A 20,368-nucleotide genomic window follows, 5' to 3' on the forward strand; every position below is an offset into this window, starting at 1 on the left:
CAAGTTTGACCTGTGCGCCAAAAAGATTCAGACTTGACCGTCTCAAAGCCAAAACCCAACCAAAACCCTGCATATTTCCATCCTTCTGCTTTTCCAATTCTACTGTTTTGCCAAATTATTATGAAGAAAGTAGAAGAAGAAGAAAGAGTTGAGGAGGAGCAAGAAGAAGAAGAGCAGAGCTTTGAAGAGTTGGGAGTTGACCCTCGCTTAATCCGTGCCTTAACCAAAAAAAACATCGATAAACCAACCCCTATTCAGCGTGTTGCTATTCCTCTTATCCTCGTAAGTTTCATTCTCTTCACATTTGTAGGAAGATTTATATGGGGCAGGGCAAAACATTATTTTTGTAAATTTTTAACTGGTTAGGGCAGGGCTAAAGCTACAGTTTTGGTTTAAGCTGACTGGTTGGCATTGAATTTTAAACAACCAAGAATTTGAAATAAGAATCTGCAGAAGAGTACTTGTGTGGATGGGAAAAAAGAACTTGCCAATAAGAGTAGTGATGAGATTTGATATCTGCCTATTTGTACTGATTTAACAGGGTCTTTTGTTCTTTAGGGAGGCCAAGATGTGGTTGCTCGAGCTAAGACTGGTTCTGGAAAGACCTTTGCGTATCTCCTTCCTTTACTTCAGAAGCTCTTTACTCAGTCACCTTCAACGAACAAACTTGCTCCCACTGCATTGATTCTTGTTCCCACAAGGGAATTGTGTCAACAGGTCCAAACTTGCTGCTTTTATTTTGGGGAAATTTTTAACCATACATTTTGTTGAGACTTGAAATGAGTTTTTGGTTGTGTCTGGACATGCATTTTACTTGGAGAAAATTTGATGTTTTCTGAGTACAAGTGAAATTTCACCCAAAAACTAATCTGGCCCCTTTTTGGAACTTGAAATTTCTTAAAGATAAATATTCAAAAACTGATAAACAACGTTTACAAACTTTTTTTGAAAATCTATGGCCAAACGGGAGCTGATTTTTTTTTCTTTTTTTCTTCAGTTTGTCTGTATATTTTATTTGTGTTTATTGTCCAGGTTTGTTCGGAGGCGAATTCGCTGATTGAACTATGTCGGGTGCAATTGAGGCTTGTCCAATTGACAAGCTCCATGTCTGTTTCTGAACTGGTTGGTTCTTTTATTCACAATTATTTGCTGATTATTAGTTTCTGATATTTATGTGTATGCAAAATGGTGCGGAGGTGGTAAATTTATGAATTTTTGGTTTCAGAGAACTACCTTGGCGGGGCCTCCGGAAATTGTTATATCTACTCCTGCTTGTATAAAGACATGCTTGTCAAATGGAATTATTCAACCAAAAGCTGTTCAAGATTCTCTCTCCTATCTCATTCTCGATGAGGTGGGTTAGTTTACATAAACTTTGTTCCTCAGAAATTCTTCTAGTTGCAAGACTTTTTGCTGATGTCATTAGATATATAATGAGTCGCATTGTTCAAAATCTCAAAAGTTCGGCTGTGAAGGTTGGATGTCTCGCGATAAATAAAGCATAAGTCTTTTAAGTGTAACCACCCCTTGTCTGTATTTGTTTGAACTGACAGGAGGTTGATAATTATGTTTCTGTATCAGGCAGATCTTCTTTTGTCGTATGGATATGAAGATGATCTGAAAGCTCTTACATCTCATAAACCAAAAGGTTGCCAGTGCCTTTTGATGTCGGCAACCTCAAGGTATGCTCACCTTACTATACTAGCAAAAATATGTTATGCAAATTCTTGCTGATTCTTCTACTGTTGCATATGTTGGTTTTCTCCATGACAAAGTTCTTGACTTCTTTTTTCTTCTTGGTTTTTACCATCTCACTTCCCATCTTTGTCCCCCATCTCAAGGTTTCGATATGAACTTACTTAATCATGTTAATGTTGCAGTTCTGATGTTGAAAAGCTGAAGAAACTTATTTTACACAATCCCTACATCTTAACTTTGCCTGAGGTGGGCGACACAAAGGATGACATTGTCCCAAAAAATGTTCAGCAATTTTATGTAAGTATATGCCTTCAATAGAGTTACCTGATTTAGTAGTCTGTCCTTTCTTCAACAGTTTAACATTAAGATTTTGGTTCCTTCTTGGTACTTTATCATCTAATAGATATGTTCAAATTCGATAGTGTGATCCTCATACTTTTGGCTTCTGTAATACTTGATTAAGAAGCTGCATCTTCTGTGCTAAGGCATGGATTTAGGATGCATATAAAATGGTAAATCATCATACATGTTCAGTTGTCGCACACTTTTCAATCTCTTGTGGTGGGTAAGTGCCATATTTTGACACTAACTTCCAGTAGGCAGTGTATTTGCCCTTAACAGGATTTTATTTTGTTCTAGACGTCTTATTACAACAATAACAATACGCCTCAACAACTGCGTCTTGTTGGTGCTCAATGTTATTGTTTTCTTTTATAGCTTAATGTCTCTGATGACCAACTCTACTGTTTGTTCAGATTTCTTGTGCTGCTCGTGATAAGCTTGTTCATATCCTTGCCCTCTTGAAGCTAGAGTTGGTTCAGAAAAAAGTGCTGATATTTACAAATTCAATTGACATGAGTTTTAGACTCAAACTATTCTTTGAGCAGGTATATTCATGTACATGATGCCACTAATTATCATAAGACGTGTTATCAATTTATGAATGCTGTAGAAAATACTAAGTAAAATATCATATTTATCTTCTGGTACCTCTTTTAGTAAGCACCAAGACATCTTTACTGCTTGAATCTTTGTTTTTCCCCTCTTATTATTAGTATTATAGTTATTATTATTTTTTTCTTTCTAAAAGCCTCTCTTTTAGGAATTGTTGAAGTTTGTTCTATTATACCTCCTAGTATATGTGGATGGCGCAGCCATGCGGGGGAATGCTTTTTGTTGGTTTGTGATACTATTTTTGAAATCCGGGTTATGTTTTGCAGTTTGGGATCAAGTCTGCAGTGCTAAATGCTGAGCTGCCTCAGAGTTCTCGTCTACACATCCTTGAGGTCTGTCATATAAATGTGGAATGCCAAGAAATGCACACCCTTTGTATGGTTTTTGTTGTTGTTCAACAAATTTTCAGTAATCTCATTATTCTATTTTTAATCAGGAATTCAATGCTGGGCTATTTGATTACTTGATTGCGACTGATGAAAGTCAATCAGAAGGAAAGGAACAGGTTGATGATCAAAATGGCGTTGAGCGGAAAAAATCGAAAAAACACCGAAAGCATAAATTGGATGCAGAGTTTGGCGTGGTCAGAGGGATAGACTTCAAAAATGTGCATACTGTAAGTTGTTAGTGTTCTTTTTGGAATCTTGTCCTCTGTTTGGCAGCTTATGTTCTGTTTCTTTCCCGTTTAGTGATAGAGGATATACTCCCAATGCAAGTTCAGCTTTTTTTATAGACCTAATAATCCATATTCTCTTTGTGGCTTATTTTGAATAGGTGATAAATTATGAGATGCCTCAAACTGCTGCAGGCTATGTACATCGAATTGGACGTACTGGAAGAGCATATAATACTGGAGCATCTGTTTCTCTTGTGAGTACCTTAAGACATATCTGAGATCATTGATGTACAATGTGATTTCTAGCATATATTTTATTTGACAACTTCTCAATATCGTATTATAGATTATGTGTCTTAATGTTGTTTGGTTTTTAAGTTTTGAACTACTGATTCATAGAATTTAGCTCTTGGCATTAACAAATTACCCGAAGTTCTTATTTCATCTAAAAAGGGCAGCCCGGTACACAAAGCATCCCACATTAGTAAAGTCCGGGGAAGTGCTGCACCCCAAGGGGTGTGATGTAGACAGCGTAACCTAGTGCAAGCATTAGTGGCTGCTTCCACAGCTTTGTAGGTCACACGGAGACAACCTTACCGTTGCTCCAACCTCCCCTTTGAAGTTCTTTTTTGTCTACTCTCTGAATTTACTTTTCATTGGAGAGAGAGGCATGAGTTTGTAGAATTGATGACGGGGGAATTGGTTTTATACATTTTCTCTAACATTACTTATTCTTCTTTTCTTTGAATTCTCTTCTGAGGAATATAGTAGAAAACCATGTTTTTCCCGCGTTTGTGACCATGTCTTTGTTCTGCTACAGGTTTCTGCTGAAGAGACAGAAATATTTGAAGAGATTAAATCTTTACTGGGGGGAAATGAAGACAAGGTGTCACAGTTTATTGCCCCATTCCCATTGCTGAGTAAAAATGCAGTGGAGTCTTTGCGTTACCGAGCTGAGGTAAAAGTTTCATCAATTATATTTGTATTTAAACGCAGTTCAATGGCGTTCAACAGTAAAATTTGGAGCCTAGCAGAGTTAGGAGTGTGTCACCTAGTCTACAGTTGCGGTGAGCTTTGTGAAGCTGAGGTTATCAAGGGAGTGTCTTAAGAGTTATATGATGCTTCTTGCTTTAACTATCTTGAGTACGCTTTTTGTGAAAAGAAACAGACCAAGTGCAGCCCAGATGCATCATGTAAATCAACAGACAAGTGCAGCCCAGATGCATCATGTAAATCAACACTTTTTATAGAGCATTTAAAAAGTGAACCTCATTAGTTAAAGCATAAACGAATTGGAGTTGTTGTGTTGATGTCCTTTAGATAAGTGCAGCCCAGATGCATCATGTAAATCAACAGATTATTAATAAGTCCATATTTTGTCAACCTCTTGATGCACAAGCATACGACTATACAGGAGATCCATGCAAGTAAAATTAACTCATGTGACTACTGAAAACTTTTAAGAAGTTGGTTATTACTGCAAGCCATCACCTTTCCCCACATCTCCAGGACAAAAGGAAGTAAAGAAAAACAGTTAACTTTGAATTGTATACTTGTGCACTCCTGCCAATTTCTTTGTTTTGGAAGTCTAGATAACTTGACTTCCATCTTTTATATAGGATGTTGCAAGGAGTGTTACAAAAATTGCTGTAAGAGAATCACGGGCGCAGGATCTGAGGAATGAAATTCTTAATTCTCAAAAGTAAGCTACTCTTTTTTTCCTGTTCTTTTTGGTCACAGAGATGTTCTTTGTTTATTGGGATTGTTTCTGACTACTACAGAAAATATTGCTCAGATACTTTTGCTTAATTACTGTGTTTTCTGTCCAAGAATGATTGTCATGTTTCCATCCAAAATAGGTGTTATTTTCGTCCTCATCCCATTATTTTTTGATAAGGACCTCCGTATCTCAATTCTTCATCACATTAAGGTGTGTAAAAAGAGTTCTTCCAGTTAAAAAAGGGGTGGTTTGATGGCATGCTGGTTAACGTGACTCTTGATTGTATGATGCATATCTACTGAAAATTTACTCAGATTTTTTGCAAGGAATTTCAAGATTTGAATGACTCATACTTTATCAAATGATTTGAATGACTCGTAATAGGTGGAAGCTGCAGTAAACTATACTATACTTACGGGAAGAAGTTAAAATATTTGTCAACTGTTTATTGGTTGTATAGGTGTGTCTAATAGACTTATATTTTGTGGATTAATAGTTTGCTTTCATATGGTTTTTTGTTTATTATTATTCTTCACCTTCTCTGTCACTTCGCAAGCCTCTTATTGCTGGTTTTTAATTTCTCCATGTTTGTATTTTCTTGGGCTTGACTTGACATTTGTATCAACTGAAGTACTTTTTCCGCTTTTCTTGATCAGGTTGAAGGCTCATTTTCAAGATAATCCGAAAGACTTAGGTACTTTAGCTGTAGTGTGTGGGATATACTTTTGAGTTTAACACAATCACAGTACTCATTGTATTCAAATGTTCTGGACAGATCTTTTGAAGCATGATAAGATGTTAAGCAAGAAGGCACCTGCCCCACATCTACGTGATGTACCTGACTACCTATTGGATCCAACAACACAAGAAGCCAGCAAGATTGTGAAGCTGGCCAGAGCTGCAATGGGCAATACGAATCCATCTCGCGGCAAAGGATCGAAAGGAAGGTTCAAAAGAAGCAGAGACCCTCTTAAAACATTTTCAGCTGAGGTATACCTCCCCAACCTCTACTTGCACTATCTGTATGCATTGGTGATTTTACATTCCCGTGTTATCTATGTACCACTAGAAATTGAACTTCATTTGGTCATCTTATACTTCTATTGCTGTTGTAGTCATGAAGGTATTTCAAGGTGAAGAAACCATATATTCCCTGAAGTTACTATGTTCCACATGATCAAAAAAGAGAAAAAAGAAAAATAGATCTGAAACACGATATCAGGTTACTGAAGGAAATGAGTATATAATCTTTTACTTTATCAAAAGATCATAGCTTCTTTTACCACAGCTATAAGAATTTTGATCCTAGATAATTGTGTTCTTTTAGTTTTGGTATCTCGAGAAACCAACATTGCTATGAAGCTGTGGACTTGTACATTGGCATGGGAGCGCTGGCGGCTTTAGATTTGCTATCCTAAGAAAAATTATTGAGCTATTTGATAGAAAACGTCTTCTTTGATTGCAGGCACCGAAGCGAGCAGGGAAAGGTGGAATGAAGAGAAAGGCAAAAGATACTGATAATGACCATAAACAGAAGAAGAACCACCCTGCCTAATTGTTTGATACAAGGAATTGTATTTTATACGAAATTTGAATTATTTATTAATCAATTTTTTTTGAATGCGTTCTCCGAGATTCTATCAACTCTCGAGCCACTGTTGGTACTTGCCCTCCCTCTGGCCTTGTCCCTCCAAGGTCCCGCTGTCAGGGGCGGAGCTAGGTAGCCACCAAGGATGAACCCCCTCAGCAAAAAATGAAAATTATTTTTTATGTATATATAGTAATTGTTGAATCCCCTTGGCTTTCTCATGTATCTACTTAATATATTTGAACCGTTAGGCGAAAATCTTGGCTCCGCCATTGCTGGCCATCCACCCCATTCTGGGATCTGAATACTGGCGACGAGTGAAATAATTTGCTGAAAGTCAGGTGTGGAATAGTTGTATAACTATCAAATGCTGCCGTCTGGAATATGTTCAAAACTAATCTTTATTTTAACTGAGGAAATTTTGTACCAGTGGTAGGGAGTGATGGCCCGTGCTGAAATTTTGTACCAGTACTAGGGAGTGAAGGCACGGGCCCAATATTATGGAAGTTGGAACTGTAATTCTTGATCAACCTTTGTTTAAAATTAAATTGCAGATACGGGGAATTGATCCATGTAAGTTATTATCAAATCAGCAGATATAGACGGGCCAAACAATTTGAATTATGATACATCTTTAGATTCCTATGGTGCAACTACCAAATGCATTTTCGTATATATTGCATCATTGAAATCCTTAGCAGTTGCAAATACTAAATAGAGCAACTATAATATCATAATAAAGTATGGGAAATAGCACAAGAACATTGAAAAACTGTTTTTATACATTACATTTTAGGTTTGTAAAACTGCTATGCAGCAGTGAGCATGCTTCCAAGTCGTCAGAATCATAAAAACAAGCATCACTGGTGCCATTGTTTAGTAGGTGAGCCCAGTAATGGACCTAAATAGCCGAATGCTTCATGACTTATATGCCGCTTGATGAGAGTCGTACTTTCTCATGATGTGCTCCTGTATACCGGATCACTGAGTAAGGTCCCATCAATCCTTCATGGTTTTTATAACTAAAGGCCCGTTCTTAAGAAGTCCTTAGATGCAAAGAGCAGAAGATTGACTCCATCCCATAAGAAATCCAAAATGCTCCAAAGTCATGACTGTAATATCAGAAAATCAATAGTGGCGCTTCTACGCTTTTTAATTTTTTTCCCCCCCTTTGTTTATGGGAAACTCGCAAAAATCCTGTAAGACATAGGAGCCGCTAGAACAATCTTATTATTTATTGATAGGTAATCAGTAGTTCCACTTAGACTTACAAGCCAAAATATAGATATCCATTATTATTTGTTTTATTGATTCGGTTCCTGCACAAAATCTCAATTGACCAGGGAAGAAAATAGTCCAACTCTAGCCATGACATTGACACCTAAGCCAGACAAAAAGAGAAATAAATTTGCATCTTAAAAACTACTATCAAGAAATTCGACCAATTCTTTTCCTCTCCAAGCGAAAGATAAAACTAAAAAGATCTCATGCAGAAAGCAGATAATGATGTTTGCAGTATTTCTATTTGAATGATAAAGTTGTTGACTTGGATATACAGGCGGACCCAGGATTTTGAGTTCGGGGGTGCTGGACCCAGGAATTTTGAGTTCGGGGGTGCTCTATTAACTATTTATATCTGTTTTCTTTATATTTTCTATACAATTATACACTCCGTGATTAAATTTAATGGGTGCCGGAGCACCCAAACTTTACACATGGGTCCGCCACACAATCCACCATTGTCATTGCTATAACAGTGTTTTTTGGTCTACATAGGGGCAGCGATCCAACAAAAACAACAAACATAAAGGACAAGTTAATCTTTACATATCACTTATTAGCACTTGTGATTTCTAAATACTAAGCTCTGACTTCTCAATATATTTTCAGGCATAATAGCTATTCATTTGAAGTTAATTCTTTTTATATAGTGAAAAAAAAAAAAAAAAACTGAATGGCATTGAAGTTTTCCTTACCATTGAAGATAGTCTAAGTTAAGCTGCATCCATAGGAAATTGAATATTTCCCAGTCAGCTGCTCATGCAATGAAGAAGCCTTCTCTGAGCAAGATGCTTTTGATACTGAGGCGACATTTGCTCCTGAAGTTTTTCCTTTTCAGCGAGCAAATGTGTGTTCGCATCTGAGTCCAAGAATCCTCAACTGTCGACTTCAGAAATAATACTGGATCCACGTTGTAGGAGTCCAAAATTAGATGATCCGGCAATGTTATATGAGTCAATTGTCTCTCATCATAAATATGAGCAGCATAAGAAACGTTTTCTCTGATATAAAGATAAATAGTGCAATTGTAAACTCACTCCAAAGCTACAAAAGAGAAGTGACTGTCTTTTCCTTCAGGCTCGGCGTCAAATAGCCCCTGCCAACACGGGCCCAACATAATAAATTTAGAAATTTCATTATCTGTTTGAGAGGGGCGCTTTAGAGCAGCCATTCAATAATAGAGGATGACAGTTGGAGTGTCAGTTATAAGTATTAAATCATTCATTTCATGATGAAACAATTCATATCAGAGATACAAGAACGCCATCATTGGCAGGTTTCAGCACACACTACATCACTTTTTTTGCCTGGTAATCATACTAGTGATTTTCTGTCAGTTGTGAAACACCAACTCTTCATGTGCAATGAAAAAGTTTGTACATGTCAGGCTTTTGTTTCCAAGTAAGCAAGTCAATGTGTTTTCTTATATACTAATCAGACAGAGACCAAATATTTTAGCAGTGTTGTTCAACTAAAATGTTCAGTATGGGACAAAAGACCAAAGGCATACCAATTCACTCTATGTTACTTATATTCAAAGATTTACACCAAGATACTACAAAAAAAAGGGTAGTTTGTGGAGGTTTTGAAAGTTACATTTCGCAGGGGTTTTAGCCTCTTAAACAATGAGCGCAGGCTAAAACCCCCACAAATTACAACTTTCAATCTCGGTAAATTATCCATTTTTTTGTAGTGATAGAGTACAAAAATAGCGCAGGATATATCAGATATTGAACTTATGTTTTCTACCTTCAAAGCATCTTATGTCTCTCTCTTCTCTCAAATACATTAAACTTAGCCAAACATAAGCTATCGTCTGCTGAACTTCGCCTTTCAGGAAATCATCCGTTCTTTCCTTAAGAGAATAACTCAAATACAAAATAGTCATCAAAAGCTGTAAACTTTTATTTGATGGGTAAAGTGTAGCATTTATATATATATATAGAACCAGCAAAAAGGAAGTGCTGAGAAGGTCATCTAGAGCTTTAATATAACATATCTAATTACTCAAATAGGCATAGAAAATATGGCCAATATTCTGACATAAAAAAAAATGCTCTTCATTCATACTCTTAATGATAGGTACACTCTTTCAGTCCTACTTAAAAATGCTTCCAGACACATGCCTTAAACACATTGCAAATTGGAAGTCTTCCAAAACTCTGCATGATTGGTTAAATGGACTATTATAGTACAATGTGGTGTAATATATACAAAACATGGATATATTAGTTAACCCAACAACTATTCTAGTGTTGGAAACCAGAAAAAGAAGCAGTTCACTTTAGTTGTTCTTTTATTAGTAGTTAAAAGGCACATATCCATGTTGACAAGTAAGCTCTTGGGTGTTTTTTATTTCTTGGTAACCGGTCATAATTGAAAATCAGTGCAAGTCTCCTCAGAATCAGAGATAGATCCATAATTTCATTATATCAACAAAGCATGTAGTTATAAAAGAATGTGCAATTACAGAAAAGCAACCAGGCAATTTCGATGTTTCATCAGAATCAAGTAAAACGAAAATTGAAATAAAAACTCCATAAGTTTCGTTCATCGTGTTTCAGTCTCTCGGCTCAAGGAAATCAATCACATAGAAAAGGGATCCCCCATTTCCTCTTCGAACTCTTAATATGTTCTGTTTATATAACGTTTCACACTTTCCTCTACTGGTTTCCAGCAATTGGGAATTTATGATAGCAAGAGGTATTGAGGGATGGATTGGCTAATTTACGTGGCTATTCTGTTTTAGGTTTGAAGCCATGTTTCATTAAGCTATGAAAAGACTAAATTATCCTCAACTTTTTTTTTAAAGCACACACGTCGAAACCTAGGTCTTTCTAAACTATCTATCTTCTATATTATTATAAAAGCACAAGTATAAATGTTGGTTGAACGAAATATTCTTTAAATAGCGAACGACTTCTATACCCTCTAAAAATTCTATCAAGTCATATTCTATGTTGGATAAAGTTGTAATCTCCATCAATATTTTAAATACTAAATGAATATCTAATACTTTGAAGCCGGCAAAAAATTGATCGTCATCCATCTCCAACTATAATTCTGTCTTTGACTTTTATAAGAAACTAGTAAAGCAGCCCGCGCTTCGCGCGTTCTTACTAAACCTCATCAAATTTACATACTAATCTTTTTCTATTAAGGAATAAATAAGAAAGAAAGCAAATTGTATAAGAATATGTCATTGACCAATCCAAAACTTGGTGTTATACTTTACTGATAACGACAATATTTTCAATAGTATTTGTCATAAAGAGATTCCATTTCTTTTCATTTATATTCTATGTACCATATATTATCCCACAATTCACAATCGTGAAAAATATTGGTAAATGCATACTCTATTACATGCAATTGCTCAGATATATAAATTATTAAAAGTATGAAGTCGCGATAACCAAAAATACATATGTCCTCTGGCCACACATGGGGGGAAAAAAAAAACAAGATTGGCAAGATAAACACAACTTTCAAAAGAAAAAATACCAAAATATAATAAAAAATACAAAAAAAAAAAATGATTTTCGTTAGTTGCACACAGTAAAACTAAGTAAGATTTCCACAGATTTTCAACCAATTATATAGCAACAAGAAAAATCTCAAGTCTCAAAAATAAACGAAGGAAAAAAAGAAGAAAGTAATCAAACGTGAAGCTTCTTTATGCTGGAGTTTTTCACGGACGATTGATGTCTCCTCCTCTGAAGATTTCCTCGCTGCCTTGTGTACCATTGCAATTGAATGTGTGAAGGTTTTTGCATGAATTACGGAACAGCTGTGTGACTCTACAGGGAACTTCATAAACTTAGACCAGTAAATACCTTAGGAACCTATCTTAATTTTTTGATGAAGGATTCATAACTTTGGCCTTTATCTGCTATTGATATTATCTCCTCGCACTTGCATTATATAGTCAATACTACTAATTATATGTTGCCCTTTCATCATGAAATTATCTCATAAACCTCTCACGTGGTTTCAGATATCACATATACGCCATTCTTTCATATTTTATGTAACAATATTATGTAATCTAAAAATTAATAAGCTAGCATCTTAAGTGTTAATTTCTTTTTTGGTCTATTTTGTAACATAACAAACTACTACTACTTCATTGTTGTTTCTTAAAAATGGATGTATGCGTTGATTTGTTTAAATCATATCCCCTACATACATAAAGGCTAAGTGGACACTCTTTTTGATCCGGTGGGAGTATTTACAATCCTACACTTAGAGGAGGTAGGGGTGTAATTCTGACTATTCTACAATTGAACTTGTGGGTCAAATTTTCAAGTCTTCTTCCCATTTCATTTCCTCTACTTTGGTCCATTCAACAGTCATTTGTTTCTCAATTGCATGAATCCTGTCCGGATAAATAAACCACCAAGTCTAAGAATTGGGGTTAGAATATTATTGTTCTTCTCTGAATCTCCTCTGACCTCTCTGTTAGCACCAGTAATTGGACCCAAAGAAAAGCAAGACGAAAAAGAAAAACAGACCAGTCTATGTGAAGCCATTGATTAGTCAGTAAACTCGTCCTCCTCCTCAACCACAATTATCGAAGACATCCATATTTTCATTGTAATTGTTATGTTTCTGTTGCACCACCTTTTGATACTTTTTTATTTGCATATGTTTATTTGAAGGAAAACAGAAGTTAAAGAGTAAACATCCACAAAGAAATAATGTAAACATTCAATTAAAAGTGTAAGAAGACTTCCTTGGCACTTAACTATGTTTAATTTTCAATCATATTGGGTCAACTACTTCATTGGCATCTTCTATACGTCGATTGGTCAGGGACTTTGACAAATCAAATTATAACTGGGCCAAAGAAAGAAAAAACCAATTGTTTCTTTTGATTTTTCATTAAGAAAAGGAACATCACAGGTTTGTCAAACGACTATCCAATTACTCAACTCGTGTCTCGTGAATAAGATGGATATGCATGTTACGTAACTGATTGCTAATTATAAGGCTAAATAAATTTGATTCAATTATGGAAATTATCAAGAAAGTGGAAAAAGGGGAAGAAAAAGATTATCGAGTATTGTAGGGCTGAAATCTAGGCTGAGAGGGACCTGGTTCTGACAGAAAGGGCATACTGCCCATGTAGAAACGATCACACACATCGAATTGGAGGAGAAAGGAATTACCCGTCCCTCAAATCTTCCTTGTGAACGAACAAATTTGAAGCGGAGACAGATGATATAATTGACTGGATCAAAGGGAAGCTTGTAGACAATGAGGCTTGGCTTTTGGTTTACCTGTCGAGGGGTGGGATTGGTTTTCCAAGTGAGCGATGGTTGGTTTTAATAGCGTCTTTTGGGCTCCTAAATATTAAGTTTTTTTAATGAAAAATGAGAAAATAAATAAATAGAGAGTGTCACGTCAGCGGACCTTTGTCCTGCAATTATATATTTGTATAGATACTTAGCCTAATCTGGTTTAACTTGAACAATCCAGTCAAACAAAAAACGGTATTAATTAACTTTTGCTATCCCTACTTCAACTAAGTCACTTATTGATACTTAGTAAAAATGCCTCGTGTAGTTACCAAAAAAAAAAAAAAATTGCCTGCTGTGCTCTTTAACTTAAAGGAGACGTGTGGTGCACCAATTACTTCAATTGAAAATTATTTGGCAATAAACAAGTGAACCTCAATTACGTATAGCATAATTCTTGCTTACTTGAGTTTGTGACATTCTAACTATTCGATCTTTGGAGCTTAATTTGAATCCACTTGAGGAACAACCTATTGTGACTTGATTCGAAGTTCAAAATATCAGGTGTCACGACGTTTCTATGAAGGAATTCTTTCCATCTGATTATAAATCTAAAAATTTCGAATATGTTGATTTTTGAATTGATAATTAAATGTGGTTGATGAGGTAAACTTTTTATATTCTTTAGTTGTGCATTCATGTACATATAACGTCAACAGGTTAGAAAAAGTTTGTCGACAATTTTACTGGCACTGCATAACTCAGAAAATTTAATTTTATTATTGAAAAATTGTGTTTTTTGTTGCTTTACTTTCTACTTTATAATTCAAAACAATATACTTGTAATACACGTGCTTACAGATTCGACGTTTTTACTTGATAAAATTAGTAATTGATGTTGGATATACCTTATGTTAAGGACTTTCACTTCAATTTTAACTATGTAATATACGTTAGGATTGTCTTTATTTTCGGGCGGGATGTAAAGATTGATTTGGTAACAAGCTTAAGGTAATATCGAGTTTAATTTGGCAAGATAACATTTTTTTATAACCTCCTTCTTGGTTTTTTCCTCGCTTAATAAATTTCAAATAAATTACACAAGCTGATAGATGATGTGGCAACACACGTCAATAGAAACTAGTATTATTTTAAAAGCATGAATATAAATGTTGGTTGATCAAAATAGCCTTCAAATATTGAACGACTTTTATGCCATTCGAAAACTAAATTATCTCTTTAATGAACCAATTCTATATTGAATAAAATTGTTATTATTTAAGATTTTGTCTAATGTTTAGGATGTTGAAAAAACTTAAATATGGGACCTTTTGGATTCGTAATGTAATAGACTTCAAATTTCAATTGATAGTCCAACTTAGAGTCTAACACAAAAAACAAAAGACACCTGCGTGCACATGTATATTTGTATTTGAGATAAATTTTAAATATGAAGCAACTTGAGATAGTAGTAATCTTAACTTCTTAAGAGGATCAAGACTTCCATCATAATCTTAAAAGTTGTCCGAAGAGTTGGTTTGCTTTCATCCACGTCTGATTTGATCCGGATAATTCTTACTTGTGCTAATAATCTCCATAATAGGGGTTAACTTCGATTATGCTTGGTATTAAGAGATTCTTATGAATATTTTTTCAGGTTCTAGCTGCCCTTCGCCATTCGTTCCACTTTTTAAACTGTAATTTTCGAATATTTACTTTTCATAGTTTGAACTCTTTAGTGAAAATTGTGCTTCCATCATTAATTCTAAGCTTGTGGCCTAAATCTTTTTTCTCACGTGCCTTGAGACGATCTCTAGCGTGTGTGTGTCATAGCTTATTTTTATGCAGTCAAGTTATAGCATGTTTGGCCAAGCTTTAAAACCAGCTTATTTCGAAAAGTACTTTTGGTGAAAAACAGTTTGTGTTTGGCCAATGAATTTAAAAAGCACTTCTGAGCAGCAAATAGCGTTTGACCAAGCTTTTTAAAAGTGCTTCTAAGTGTATTTTTATCAAAAGTGCTTTTGGGCAAAAGCTATTTTTTTAGCTTCTGAAAAAATATTTCTACTACTCCCTAGAAGCACTTATTTTCTCCAAAAAGCTTGGCCAAACACCATACTTTTTGAAAATAAGCACTTATTGAAAAAAAATAAGCACTTTTGGGAAAAAATAAGCTTGGCCAAATAGGTTATTATTATGGTGTCGTATTGATTTCAATTGACCGTGCTCTATTTTAAAGGTGAGAAAGCCAGAAGGAAGGTGGGAGTATTAATTACTAGGAAACCTCTGCATTACAAAGGATGCTTATTTCACCTCACAATTAAAGGATTTGTAGCAAAGGTATATTGTTATTTACAGAATTAATTTGTCAAGTTTATTAACCTATTCAAATTAATTCAATCAATTAAAAATTCATAGTTAAACAAACAAACGTTCAAGAATAACTTTATGAAAACAAAGTTTGTAAGTGAAGAGAACTACGACATTAAACATTACAAGAAAAACAATATTTTTTGTTTAAGTTTATTTCTTCATATTATTATATTTTTATTTAATTTTAGTATTTCTATTCGGGTACTTAGTTATGTTAAAAATATATCGAATATGATTCTTAGGACCGCGAGTGCTCTGTAAATGGTAGTTATTTGTTTGGCCCTCCGAAATAATTTTTCAATCCAAATTTATTTTTCTTAGCCAAATACTCCATTGTTTTAATTTTAGTTTTCAGAACTAGGACGAATAGTTATAGTAGATGAAGGACTTGAAGGAAATTTGATGTTGAACAATCTTCCTCCAATAATTATCTTTGAAATTTACTTCAATGTTGATTCGATTATATTGATCAATTTTTATGCCCTTAAAAATTATATTATTTTTATAAGAAAATTATTCTGTATTGGATAAAATTGGAATATCTGATAATCATTAAGAATATATATGCAGTTGAAAATATGTTATTTGAACTACACATTTCATAATATTTAACGCTTATATGATTCGTGCAAAGCACAAACAGAGAAACTAGTATATAGTAAAATATGTGATGAGGAGGTAACTACGGCAAATATGCCCCAGTTATGCCCTTAAAAATACTTAGCAATATGTAATGAATCATAATTGATAGAAAAAAGAATTGCAAGAAATTTGGAAAAGAAACTGGGGATGTTCTCATTCGATACTTCAAAATTTATGTGCGAATACATTCTATAGCAAGAACCAATTGTAACTAACTGAAAAATCCCCAAAGTGTCATAGTTAACAACTCAATTAATTCTAACAATGACCAACTGTTTCCCGGAAAGGATTAAGTGCACGACCTCAAATTCCATTGGCCTGGATTGTAAGAAAGCCCTGCTTTTATCCACCTATGACCTAAACTAAATCGCCCCCTTAAGTGCATGAATTTTCTTTACTAAGAAATTTCACATAAGCAGAATATATAGATCTCTTGTTCAGTTTTCATCTAAAACCTTAACTAAAGAATGACTTACTAACTAAAGGATGTTGCAGAAACTGTGCTATTGAACATACTTTGATGCTAAGTTGCTTGTCGAATCCTTCAAAAATGCACTATTTTTGGAGGATCCGACACATATCCATCGACATTTATAAAGAGTCTGAGCAACATAGTTTTGATGACGTAACCGCACGACTCTCCCACGTGAGCTTAGGAGCATTTACGTCCAACATTTTCCTCGTCCTCCTTCTTCTTACCATCCCTATGCAACATTCCGGCCATTATTTCTTTCATCCGACTCTACAATAATTTGTTGTTGTCTTAAACACTTCTCAAAGAAAAATGATTTGCCCCACAAATCTGACTTTCTTACATTACGGAGCCGTTTGGACATGCAGTTTGGACATGCAGTTTGGATTTCTTAAGCTGCAGTTTTTTTTATAAACATAAAAACCCCACAAGTTGTGAAAACCATCAAATTTTTTCCAATTCTTATACAATCTTACTAAATGAGTAAATCATAGTTCATAATAAAATAAATACGCTACTAGAATGCCTTTCTAAAAAATACAACATGAATTGATCAAACTTTAGTTCAATAAAAAGGAAAATTTAACATGAATAGTAATGTAACTACTCTTTAATATAATCCTCTCATATGGTAAACATGATTGATAAATATATTTTACCAACTTGCAGATTAATATTTAATACAAATGGTTGGTAAATATATCTACCAATTTATGGGTTTTTTTTACAAAATATAAACGTATGGGTCAAAATTTACATTTATATTTTTTGAAATCATGATTTCAAATCCCAAATCATGCCTTTTTGGATGATTTGGGATTTCATTTCATGAGATGAAATCAGAGATGAAATCGCATTTCCAAACGCCGATTTCATCTCATTAGATGAAATCGCATGTCCAAACGCCTACTAAGTGGCCAGAAGAAAGGTAAAAAGTACGGAGTAATGGACCAGGAGAGATGGAGCTTTCCTTGGAATTCTTCTTTTCCAGTCAAGTTATCGAAGATCAATGTAGAGCTACAATCATTAGAAATCTCATGGAATAACCTTGTATTATTAGAAAACATGTCTTGTTGAGTAAATTTTGATTTCATAGATGTCAAAATCTCATGCAATAACCTTGTATTAGCAACAGTTCAATTTGACAATTATGAATGGCATAATATATTGCTTAGGGCTGGGATTCCACAAACAATGGCGGATAAGATCATGCCTACGTTCGTTTAATTGACATGTACTAATTAATTGGAGTATATAGATGTACGTCTAACGACGGTTTATCCTTTTCTTATTTTTAGTTATGTGCTTGGGGAATATATTCTCACCAACTTTAATTAACAGCTATAAATATATGATAGACTTAATTGCTGAGAATACATATTTTGCATACCGTGAATACCATCACTTTTGTGAGATTGGAAACCCTATTTTTAAGACTGATTTGAAATACTTTCAAAATAATTTTTCACGGTATACTATTCTTCTTTAATGATCTTTATATAGTTGGTACGTAGCGTCAAAGCTGCTTGGTGTCGTGTTCCAAACACCTTTGTGAGGTGGGAAACGCCTCAGGTTCTCCACACAATTATTATTAATACATATTTACATATAATAAGAAACATACAATTTGACAATCCATGAAACCAAATATAGAGCAAATATATTTCATACAATTAATGATGTACAACACAAATTCTAACATGATTAATAACATTGAATAGAATGTATCTTACACAATTTCTTTGGAACACCATGCACTGCATGCATGGCTCCATTTATTTTCGAGTACTACAGTAGTATATATGTATAAAAATTACGTACGTGAAAAGCCTTATTATTAAACAACCGGTGATGGCTTTGCAAACTGCATAAATTACCACTAAGCTTAAGATAATAGAGGAGGAATACTTTGTTCATTCCTAAAGAAATTTGCCGGATCAACTTTCGTCTTCACTTGCACCAATCTATCAAAGTTGTTCTTGAAGTACTTCACTCCCCAAATTCGTGCTTGTGCATAGCTTGTGTTTCCTTTGTTGTTCACTCCCAAATCAAGATCTCGGTAGTTGAAATAAGCAGCTCTAGGAGATTTGGACACATACCTAGCCATGTATCTGTAAAGATTTCGAATCCAAGTTAGATGTTTTTTAGAACTTTCCATTTTTCCCCAATTCACCCCATAATGGATCATGAATATGTTTCCAGCTCTATGAGGAAAGGGGGTTTCAGATTCTGAGATGTCACTCATCTTTCCTCCATAAGGACTAAACTGTAATTGGGCTGAGTTTTTGCCTACTAGGTTAAATAGTTTCCATATACCTTCGAGGCCATTTATTGAAATAGGGTGCTGGACAAAGTCTGATTTCCCTTTGAAGTACCCCCTTTGATTAGTTGTGGTATTCCAATCTAGTAACGCTTCAATTGGTGTGCCCCTAGGAAGCCAAAAATAGACTATAGATTCAATCCAACTCATTTCAATGCAATCTTCTTTCACCAACCCTAATTCAGGGAAGCTCTTTTGCATTTCGTGGAGGATTTCATCAACTCCTCCAACGAACATTGTTCTGAAAGTGGCATGCATAGTCCTTTTCCCACGCCGGAATGGAGATTCACTGTTGCTCAGGAAGAGCCTGAGGAGAAGGCGGTCATCAACTTTGTCAGCTATGTGTTGCCATTTGTAGACTAGTTGAGTTGCATTTTGTTCCAAGGTTCGTGTCACATTGAAGACAGTCACCTTTTCTGGAATATCGAGTAATTTAACTTTCCATGAAGTGATGAGACCAAAGCTAGTCCCTCCACCTCCCCTAATGGCCCAAAAGAGATCCTCGCCCATTGATTCTCGATCATGGATTCGTCCATTGGCATCAATTAATTTAGCATCAATGATGTTATCAGCAGCAGTACCGAATTTTCGTGACATCATGCCATAGCCTCCACCACTAAAATGTCCACCAACACCAACAGTGTTGCAAACCCCAGCAACAAAAGCCAGTTTTTTACTTTTTTCCGCGATTCTATAGTAAAGTTCCCCTATGGTCGCGCCAGCTTGAATCCAAGCAGTCTTTTTTTTGGTGTCAATGGAGATTGATCTTAGTTTCCTAAGATCAATAATGACAAAAGGGTTTTCAGAAATGTACGAAAGTCCCTCATAGTCATGTCCACCGCCTCGAATTCTGATTTGTAGGCCATGTTTCTTGGAGCAATGTATAGCTGCCTGAATTTGAGATTCATCCTTAGGAGTGAAAATAACTGAGGGTTTGAAGTCGGAAGTTATCCTTAGATTACCTGAAAAGGAGTTCAAAAGGGTTGAATATGATGAGTTTTTGGGAGTGTAGAGGACTTGTGATATTGAGTTTGAGTTCATAATTTTGTGAGAAAGGCATTCAAGAAAGTCATCATGTTTGCTGGCCCATGATGATGAAAGGCAAATTGAGAGAAAGAGAAAGATTGTCAACTTCTTGAAAGTAGTCATTTTGATTAATTTGTTGTTGCAAATTCTGGTGATGGAGAAATGGAAACCGAAGAACCTCTATTTATAGTTTTGGCTTGAGAGAAAAGAAGCTTAGTTTCAACCCTAAGACCACGTGGTATGGAATAATCTTATATATATATAAAAGCACGACTTAGCCCGAGTGATGTAGTGCTCTTCTAAGTCAGGAATCCTATTTATCTAATTTTTCAGATTTTTGCACCAATTCCTTAATTTCCGTCTATTTATCTAATTTCATTGAATTCTGCATTAATTTCCTAAATTCTTGCCTGATATGCCTATTCGGGATTTAGATATCCT

At 35.0% G+C, this 20,368-nt stretch overlaps 2 protein-coding genes and 2 long non-coding RNA genes across 6 annotated transcripts; 2 read left to right on the top strand and 2 right to left on the bottom strand.

Annotated features, from left to right (window-relative positions):
* Positions 1-34: 34 nt before the first annotated feature.
* Positions 35-6,785, top strand: LOC132621528 (DEAD-box ATP-dependent RNA helicase 16). The gene is made up of 15 exons (XM_060335838.1): positions 35-282; positions 559-717; positions 1,033-1,122; positions 1,226-1,354; positions 1,582-1,682; positions 1,881-1,995; positions 2,454-2,585; positions 2,919-2,984; positions 3,089-3,268; positions 3,427-3,522; positions 4,089-4,226; positions 4,888-4,970; positions 5,645-5,682; positions 5,764-5,978; positions 6,454-6,785. Exons 1-15 carry the CDS (start codon positions 121-123, stop codon positions 6,541-6,543), a joined length of 1,794 nt encoding a protein of 597 aa, XP_060191821.1. The 5' UTR covers positions 35-120; the 3' UTR covers positions 6,544-6,785.
* Positions 6,786-7,175: 390 nt separating this feature from the next.
* LOC132621530 (uncharacterized) lies at positions 7,176-13,413 on the bottom strand. Of its 3 annotated transcripts, none has more exons than XR_009575552.1 (4): positions 9,607-13,413; positions 8,895-8,953; positions 8,553-8,757; positions 7,176-7,957 (listed from the first exon to the last, which is right to left on the bottom strand). It is a non-coding gene; the product is annotated as an uncharacterized LOC132621530 (long non-coding RNA). The 3 variants fall into 3 exon arrangements; XR_009575551.1 differs by having other exon boundaries at positions 7,176-7,773; positions 11,523-13,360; XR_009575550.1 differs by having other exon boundaries at positions 7,176-7,773; positions 9,607-13,359.
* Positions 13,414-14,495: 1,082 nt separating this feature from the next.
* Positions 14,496-17,755, top strand: LOC132622515 (uncharacterized). The gene is made up of 2 exons (XR_009575923.1): positions 14,496-14,794; positions 15,334-17,755. It is a non-coding gene; the product is annotated as an uncharacterized LOC132622515 (long non-coding RNA).
* A 466-nt stretch (positions 17,756-18,221) lies between these two features.
* LOC132622514 (tetrahydroberberine oxidase-like) lies at positions 18,222-20,154 on the bottom strand. The gene has a single exon (XM_060337122.1). The coding sequence runs from the start codon at positions 20,048-20,050 to the stop codon at positions 18,467-18,469; it is 1,584 nt and encodes a 527-aa protein (XP_060193105.1). The 5' UTR covers positions 20,051-20,154; the 3' UTR covers positions 18,222-18,466.
* Between the last annotated feature and the right edge of the window lie 214 nt (positions 20,155-20,368).

Source organism: Lycium barbarum, chromosome 12 (genome assembly GCF_019175385.1).
Source record: "Lycium barbarum isolate Lr01 chromosome 12, ASM1917538v2, whole genome shotgun sequence".
Classification (NCBI taxonomy): Eukaryota; Viridiplantae; Streptophyta; class Magnoliopsida; order Solanales; family Solanaceae; genus Lycium; species Lycium barbarum.

What these genes read in the sequence shown, in the direction of transcription:
- LOC132621528 (XM_060335838.1), top strand. Translation starts at nt 121, where the DNA reads ATGAAGAAAGTAGAAGAAGAAGAAAGAGTTGAGGAGGAGCAAGAAGAA. An exon ending in CAAGGGAATTGTGTCAACAG is followed by an intron (nt 718 to 1,032) that starts GTCCAAACTTGC and finishes TTTATTGTCCAG; the next exon opens with GTTTGTTCGGAGGCGAATTC. An exon ending in CCTATCTCATTCTCGATGAG is followed by an intron (nt 1,355 to 1,581) that starts GTGGGTTAGTTT and finishes TTTCTGTATCAG; the next exon opens with GCAGATCTTCTTTTGTCGTA.
- LOC132622514 (XM_060337122.1), bottom strand. Translation starts at nt 20,050, where the DNA reads ATGACTACTTTCAAGAAGTTGACAATCTTTCTCTTTCTCTCAATTTGC.